Below are 8845 nucleotides of genomic sequence, written 5' to 3'. Positions count from 1 at the left end.
TGGAGGGGGCTGAAGGGTCACCCTCTGGGCGACACTGAAAACAGCTGAGGCGCCGACCTGAGGCGGCTGACGGACCTCTCGGGGCCGGTCTGAGGAGGGATGAGGAGCCGCCCTGAGGCGGGCTGAGGGGACACCCCTACGGGCTGGTCCGCCGACGGCTGAGGGGCCGCGGTGGAGCACGGCTGAGGATACACCCGTAAGGGGCGCTTCAAGGGCGGCTTAGGGTCCGCCCCCCTGGACCGCCCCGGGCCGGGCTCACGGACCCCTCGGGGCCGCGGGGGCGGGGCGCGCACGGCCGCCGAGGCGGGGCGGGGCGGGGGCAGGGGCGGAGCCTTCCCCGGGCCCCGCCCCGCGGGCCCCGGCCCCGCCCGGGCTGTCAGAGCCGGCCTGTCCCGGGCAGGCTCGGGGCGACCGCGGGATGCGGCGCTGAGCGCTCTCCGCTCGCTCTCTCCGTCCGTCCGTCCGTCCGTCCGTCCGTCAGTCAGTCAGTCAGTCACCCCGCCCGGGCTCCCGCACGCCGAGATTCCCTCCCGCAGCCCATGATGTGCCTGGAAAGCGACGGCTCCTCCGGCAGCAGCCCGGGCTGCGGCGGGCGGCTCCGAGCCGGCGACGAAGAGGAGGAGGAGGACGGCGAGCGGGGCTGCTGCGGCCGGGGCGCCGAGGGAGAGGTGCAGACCCTGTCGGGCAGGATGAACCCACCGGCGGCCGGCAAGCACCCCGACCGCCCCTCCGCCCTCCGCAAGGCGCCGAGCGTCGGCCGGGCCCGGGTAGCGGCCGCCGGCATCCTCAGTGTGGGCAACGTGCTCAACTACCTGGACCGGTACACGGTGGCAGGTGAGCGCACCCGCGGCTGTGAGGGCATCCCCCGCCGCCCGGCGACAGCCCTGCCCGGGCACGGTACAGCCGCCGCCGTCCCCAGGGTTGTCCCGGGCTGGGGTCACCGGGTCTCGCCCGCCGTGCCGGGGCTGGAGGAGGGATGGCGTGAGGGATGCGGCGCGGCCGGTGCCCATTGTGCGGCCCTTCCGGTATTGTTCTCTAGTTTGTCTGAATTTTATCGAAGATAAGAGAAGCGCCCTTTGTTTGTCTGGGCTCGATGGAGGAATCGGTGCTCGATGGGATTCGGGAGGGACCGGCGCCTGGGCAGAGCAGGGGGCGCTCGGCGAGGTTCGGGGGTGATGGCAGACGCGTTATCGATCCCGGCACAGGGTGAACGCTGCGGGCGACAGGTGCAGCTGCGGCCGGAGAGACAGTCTGATGCCAAAGGGGGGGAGACGGGCATGCGAGCGCGGTGTGTCCTTGGGTGAAAATCGCAGCGAAGCAAATCCCCTTTGCTTTGTTTCTGCGGAGTGCGTCCAGCCTGGAACACCCGGCTGCCCTTCAGCCCTGTGCCAAGGAGGGTCCCTTCCCTGCAGAACTCCCGAGCAGGTGACAGCAGAGCCGGCAGGAGCGGGCGCAGGAGGAGCAGCTAGGCAGCCGCAGTGCACTTTGCAAAGCTCGGTTTTCTTGAGGTAAACACTTAAAATCATGCGCTGATGGATGCATGACCAGCTGTACTCCGTGAACCACTATGTTCCTCAGTACTTACTACTACTGTGAAGCGAAGCTCCAAAACAAATGTCTGTTTGCATGTTTACTGTGCCATCCCTAGAGCAGACTCCTTGTTTATTCTTGTCAGGCAATAACAGCAGGGAAGAAGATCATCACTGAACTTTTTCTAATTAGAAACGAAGTAGGCTTGTTGGTAATCAACTGTCTCATGTCATTAGAATATAATACATATTCTCTGTTTGGCAATACTGATAATTTTATCTTCAGAGCTTACAAAGGGGTTTGTGCATGTATAAATTTTTTCTCTATGCATATATATGTTTTAATCACTAGGACTCAATGTGGTGTTAAGCAAATCCAATTATTTGTTTATACTGCATTAAAATAATATATGTTTGTAGGGCAGTAATAGAGAGCAAGGGACATAAATCTAAGTCACTTTTGTGAGAATAAGTTGGCCAGGTTGTATTTATTTTGTCTGGAGTAAGGAGATGGGGAGGATTAGATGGAATATTTAGCTGTCACTGTTGTGGCTTTTTTGTTTTTCTTTTTAGATGTGGCTTGTTCCTTCAGGAAATGTAAAAGGCCAGTATTGGGAGATACTGAGTACTTGGCTGGTAATCAGTCTGTTACAGAAGGAAGCTTGAAGATACAAGGTTAACCTGTTATTATTGAAGGAAATTGTAGTGTGTTCCCTTGCCCTCAAATACCTCTCTAGTAGACAGTTTTACTACAAAGCACCTTTAATACATGGAAAGTTTCCTTTTTAGGAAGCTATTCCCCGCCTCGTGCATTCTTTAAAAAAAAAAAAAAATCACATCTAGTTCACCTATTTGCTCTAGCACTTCCACCAAGACCTTTGTCATCTGATTTTTCTGCCTGCAAGAAGTGAAAGCATCTTCTTTTCTGGAAAGGCTGGAAGGTGCCTGACCAAGCAGAAGATAAAAATGCCTGCCTACTGTAATGTGGCATTGCCAGTCTCAGTGCTATAATTGCTGATATTTCAAGGACAAGCTCTGATTTTACTGTGCTCAATAACTGCCCTGTGCAATTTATCTGTTAACACTCAGTTTGATATCAAAGGTTTAAGATCTCAGACATCAGACTTGCCTTTGGGGACAGAATCAAACTTTGCATGGGCTTTTTGTCTTCTGTCAATTGGTATTTACTTTTCAAACCGGTGTTCTATAAAGTGCTAATCTAAAACATGGAATAATTTAAATCCAGTGTAATAGAAGAGTTGTGGTAATAAAAATTATATGTTTTGAGCTCAAAACTGACTTGATTATAAAGTCTTCTCTAAAAGTAATCTTTACTTTTGTGTTTTGAGTCTTAGTGTATACCACATGCTTATGTGATGTGCACTTGCAGATGAATCAAGCTAGCACTTTGAATATTCAGCTCATGTCTCAAGACAGGTAATAATTAGTAAATACAACTCTCCAGACCTTCAAAGTACATTTCAAATATGAATCGTTGCAGCAACGTAATAAGAGATTTTAACACCAGCCACATTATGGCAGGGGAAGTAGCATCAGAAGTTACGATTTACCTAAGGCCAGTGGACTGTTGTGAGAACTGGAACTAATTTCTGGTTCCAGCTCTATTTGAAACAAGTGTTAGAAGAGTGGCAGTACCAATGGAAACTGGTTCCTGAGGATCTGTCTCTAGGGTGATCCCTGCTGTGGATTCTCTGACGTCAAATAATAGTTGACCTTTGTCATTAACCTTTCTCGTCTTATAAGAGTCTTGCATCTACCCAACCATTTTTTTTAAATGAAAGTGTTGGAAGCTTTGGGACTTCTTCCTGCTGTCAAATTTAGTCAAAAGCAGGTCAGTGGCCTCAAAAGCAATTAGCAGGCAGCTGACAGACAGACATAAGCAAACAGAGTATCCAGCTGTATGGGCACGATACTCCAAGTACATCTTCTGTCTTACTTGAGAACTTGGTTGCAATCATTTTGGTTTTCCAAAAAGTATAAGAAAAAGCAAGTATATATTTCCTATATATATATATATATATAAAACAAGTGTATGCAAGTATGTATTTACTTACTGGGGAAAAAAAGATCATATACAGAATTATTTCCACATGTAATTTCCCGAGTATCTTCCACTATTTTCTAACATATCCTCACAGAAGCTGGATAGTATGTATCCAGTCATACATAAGATGCAAGAGCATCTTATATAATAGAAAGAACTAGGCTGACCTCTCCTATAGCACATCTTGCCCTTAAAAGTTTTTGCATTGCTACAAAGCAAACAGCAAATATGGTATTTCTTGGTGTTTACACTCTGGACACATAAACATTGTATATAATGAGTTGTTCTTGGGTGATCGTTTTTTTCAAGTCCAACACACAAGGAAGTAGCTGTCTGTTTTCCTGGTTTTGGTTTAATGGCTTCCCAGCATGGACTAAATGACTTTATGATGGGGTGTGTGTTTTTGGTATCTGGGACAGAGCTTGAGTGCAGTTTCCAAGATACAGGGCATACACAGCTTCACACCTAACACTAAATTTGCAGCTTTTTTGGGAGTACATGATGAAAATGGGCCTGACCGCAGAGGACTGGCCTGTTTCTTATGGTTTAAGAATAAGTTTCTTCCAGTACTTAAAAATAAAGTGTCTGCACAGCAGTAGTGGATATTTCAATAAGGTCCTTACGTTTACAAAGACTTGGAAATTTCCAGTGCATGTGGAGTATGTTGGAATATACTGATATTTGGGAGAAGCTGTCCCAGACAAAAAGTGCGAGTGCTTCTATTGTGGCTCTTGTAAAGAAAAGATTGAAAACTCAATCAGTGCTGAGCATTACCAACTTGAAGGGAAATGATCCTCTGCAATTTTCTTAATAGGTCTTTGATCATACTGAAAACAGTTGCCTGTGGAAAAAGCTGTGATATTTTGCTGCTATTAGGATAGCAAAGAGTAAGGACAAGGGGAAAACAAAAGTAATTAAACCATCGTAGATTGCCTGTGAAACTGCAGCATTTCAGCCATCCAATGATGCTGGGACATATCTTCTTCCTTAATGAGGTTTTGGGAAAAGTCATCTTGCCTTCAGAAGCTTGGAATGTGGTTTCACAATTATACCATGGGTGACCTTTTACTGTGCCTGCTGTTGACAATGAAAATATTCTTGCTTCATTAGGGTGTCACCTCCACCTTCTAATTCAGACGCTACTTCCTGGCATTTCTGTAGTGCTTTAATTTAAAGGTAATGATTTAATTAAGCTGGAGAACTACCCAGCAAAGTAAATGAGTCTCACTATCCCACTACAGAAGGGGAAACCAAGTTGCAGAATGTTGGTGATTTGCCTGTGGTAATGGAGTTAGTGGCAGAGCCTTGGCTGGTATCACTTCATCCTTGAGGATCTCCATCCCTGTCACACAGTAATGTCACAGACTTTGGTCTGCTGGTTTTGTCCTTTAAATGTCTGCAACTTGCTAATAACCATATTTGTGTTAATTAGCCTCTCATTACAACACATAGTTGCAAATCAAATGCCATTCTTTGAAGATACATACATGCAAATGATCGTTGAAAGTTGAAAGTCAAGTTTACAACTATGTAGTACAGACTCCAGCTGAAGGGTTAGGAAAGGTTCAGCACTAACTCTCAAGACATTCAAGAGGTTGTGAGCCAAAACTGCTTCTTTTTACTTATGAGCTCACATTTCTGATAGGAACATAGTGCCCCATTGAGTGTTTCTAAGTGAATGTCTAAGTGAATGTAGTCAGAGAACTCACATGGAATGGGATAAAAAAGAGCCTCTTCTCCCCTTGTAACAAGACCATGCTCAGGGCTTATGGCTTCAGGGAGAAAACTATTAAGAGGCAGTGCAAGCGCTTCCTTTTTTTTTTTTTTAATCACTTTGAGCTAATCTTAACCCAGCAGGACACAGCTCTGGAAGGACTGTTATGCTGGAAATTATTAGAAAATAATACTGACAGAATGCACTTGAGCCAGCAGTGCCACCAGCTCACACATGTGAGCATTTGTGAAAGGATGACAGTGTTTTACTTGGACAGCAGGGACCTGCTACTGACTCAAAATTCAACAGGTCCTGCACTGGGAGCAGAAGTTAGAATTGAACCTCATGCACTTCAAAAGCAGGAGACAGCAAGTGTTCTACAGCACAATGACAGGGACTGTGCAGTAGCATCTTGTTCTCTAGTGTTGTGTTTTCCCTGTGTGATGGGCTTTATTGCAAAGGCTGCTGCTTCCTGTTTGCTGGTTCTTATGCGAGTTGGCAGGATTTGTTCCAGAGTATTTTACATTTCAAGTGAAGTGTTATTATGTTTAATCATAGTATTTTTTCTTCCTTGTGCTGTAGGTTTGCCAGATACTAACTATCTTTGTTATTATGTGCAGATTTTCCTGTTTGACTCTGAGATCCTCTTTCATACATGTTGATTAATTTTATCCCCAAAGCATCCAAGTCATTGCAGCCAGACAATGTGGCCTTTATTACATGGAGTTAATATACTCATAAATATTGAGTGTGTTCTTAAGAATAATGTGATGATCTTATTAGTCCCTTGATCTCTGTGACTGTCAATACCAGAAGCTTTGTGAAAAAGCTTCTCTTGTCAAAATTGTGGGAAATCTGTAATCATTCCTTCAGACTTTTCAAATACCATACCAAGCTGCAATAGAGTTAATTTCTATCAGGGAATTTGTGTAAAAAAAGGAAATAACTGAGAACATTTACTCTTCATTTCTTCTGGTACACTGTGCATGAGAAGCAAATAAGCTGCTGGTGACGTAGCATGGTGGGTTATGAATTTGAACAGATGTTGTTAAAAACTGGTGACTTTTCCTGTAACATAAAATCCCATAGCTCTTGCTTGGTCTTTCAACTGCTGAGGAACTTGTGGTTGAAAGGTTCTATAATGTATCACCTATATCAAAAAACATTTGCAAAGTTCCTTATAACTATCAGGAAAAGCTCCTGGTACCTCTTCAGGAGATTCAGCAGGAAACCATGATTTTATATGACAGATAAAAGTTAGGAACTCCAGAGATCAGAATTCTTCTGAGTTGTTTGTTTGCATCATTGTTGTTTGACGTGTATTATGGACCAGGACATTGTCGTGCAGCTTCTGTGGAATCAGGTGGTGCACCCAAGGTACTTACAATCCACATCTATCTCCATATCTCCAAGATATATCAGAGAGCTGTAGGCCAAAGATGGAGAGACTGAGGGAGACGAAACAGCATTTGTTAGTGTGAGAGGCCCTACAAGATAAGCAGGTGTGGCTTTTTGGTAGGCAGTATAGCCAAGTGGTGAGGAGGGAGTTGAGGGGAGAAAAGGGCAGCTTTCAGCAAGAGTTTACAGACAGCATCTACCAAACATGATAAGCATCACAGGAGAAAGGATGAAGTTGACTGTTGGAAATGGACAAAGGAGGATGATGCCCTTCTGGCTGAGAGAGTTTTGTGGAAATTGCACTATGGGTGTAGGGTGATGAGTGCTCTAGAAAAAGTAATGTGTGCGCAAAATGAGTTGTACAAAGAACCTGTGAAGTGCCTAAGGCGCCACGGAAGTTAATGGGAGTTGAGCAAAATGGGCTTGGGCTCAGAGCCCAGAGAGGTGTAAGTGAGGTGAACAACACATCATGGTTTCCAGAGAAGTTTGGGTACAGATTTGGCATGGACCTCTCCTTAAATTGCATTTTTGGTGAACTGGTCTGAAATTCTTGGTCTGAAAATCAAGAGGCAAATCTGAGACAGGTAAGGGCAAAATAAGAGAAAGGAACCCCCAAACAACCCAAACGAAACAACAACCCCCCAAGTCGTTACGACTGAGTTCTTAACTACTCATGCCTGCTTTGACTTTGGTGCTGTAAAACAGCTAACCCTGTGATTCATCGACTGGACAAGTACCCTACCTAGAACTGCTGAACTGCCAAGTACAGCAGGCATCTCATGCATGGTTTTTCTTTTCTTGACACATCTGCTGTCATTGTTATTTTGTGTGTGTTTCTGTCTGATGTAACCCAGCTATTTCTGTAGAGTTGCAGGGAAAGGAAGTGAAAGGGAGGGAGCACTAATATCTGTGCTCCTGGTTTTACAACAGTATATACTAAATCAGGAGAGTGACTGAAGGGATGTAGAATCCTTCCCACTTGTAGTCATGACTGGACCTGTCACCAGTCAGGAGCAGCTGAAAGTTTCTTCTGGAAGGCTCTTGAACGAGCTGTTCAGGTTGCTCTGGTGGCTCTTTCCACTTTTCATTGTGCTGTGTGTTTCATGGAAGCCTCTGCACAAGGCATGGCTGGAACCACCACATTATCTCTCACTTATGACGAGTAAGGAATGGAGTTCTTCTGTCCGGCTGAACTTTCTAGACAGCAATGGAGCACGTCGTGAGAGCAACATCGCTGCTCCCACCTATTCTGTACTTCTGGTTTTGAGGGCATAAGTATCAATGATCCTTCTCAAGAACTGATCTCCTGCCACAACTGAAGTCATAGAGCAATTTTAGCTTAAGAGAAGGGAGAGAAATACACAAGAAAAACTAGGCTTTATGCCTTGCCTGTCCTAAGGTCAGGTGTGAGCAATATGAACATACCAGGGTTGTATTGTTGGTGAGCAATATTATCTCCTGTTGAGATTTTTTGTTTGTTTCTTTGTTTTGGGGTTTTTTAAAATACATTTCTTATGCTTCTGCTGGTGGCCAGCAGCTGCAGTAGCTGAACAGAAGAGCAAAGGGAAAAGATCAGTGTTTATCTGGAGAATAGCTGCAGTAACAGCTTGGAGCTTGGCTGGCAGAGTGAGAGAACCCCATGCTGGAATGAAAATCCTTTCAGCCTTGGCATGTGATGATTTATTTTTTAAATTTTTTTATTTTAAGGCTGCATTGAACCAAAACTGCAGTAATCCATCTTGCTCCTTGTTCAGGCTTCTGCCAATAATTATGTAAATAACAGATCACAGTTAATTATTCGTTTCATAGCTTCCTATTTTCTCTATTTGTATTAGTAACATGTCATTATTGTCTTAGAATACAGCTCTGGGTTCTTGGCAACATGGAAAACAACAAAAATAGGTGAACTGACAGTGGCAACAGGACTCGTGTCTGTGTTGAGTCTGCAGGGCCTGAATTAAACCTGCCTGAAGGTTGACTCTGATTCCCATGGCTGTCCTGGGATTTGCTGATCTGTGCTCTCTGCATATTCTCATTTCAGAGAAGTGATCCTTCAGGAGGGTTTGCCAACAAAGCAGTATGGATCTGAAAGGGGGGGTCTTGGCCTTTTGTTGATTTGCAATTTTCACTTCTCGCTGC

General features: G+C 45.3%; 1 protein-coding gene across 6 annotated transcripts in view; it reads left to right on the top strand.

The window, feature by feature from the left end:
- The first annotated feature begins 355 nt into the window (after positions 1–355).
- SPNS2 (sphingolipid transporter 2) overlaps positions 356–8845 on the top strand; it is a 135236-nt gene continuing 126746 nt past the window's right edge. For 4 of the 6 annotated variants that reach the window (XR_006015671.1, XR_006015668.1, XR_006015669.1 and 1 more), the window contains exon 1: positions 356–834. Coding sequence is in view for 2 of the 6 variants with exons in the window: in XM_042025938.1 (XP_041881872.1) it covers positions 540–834 (295 nt within the window). In the remaining 4 variants the exon portion in view is untranslated. The remainder of the gene's footprint in view (positions 835–8845) is intronic. The other 2 variants (XR_006015670.1, XM_042025939.1) reach the window with 1 other exon arrangement.

The sequence above is a fragment of the Corvus kubaryi genome, unplaced genomic scaffold, assembly GCF_017639235.1.
Source record: "Corvus kubaryi isolate FWS band 111438036 unplaced genomic scaffold, C.kubaryi_AGA036_p1.0 37284, whole genome shotgun sequence".
NCBI classification, from domain to species: domain Eukaryota; kingdom Metazoa; phylum Chordata; class Aves; order Passeriformes; family Corvidae; genus Corvus; species Corvus kubaryi.
This window is presented reverse-complemented; position numbering and strand designations above follow the sequence as displayed.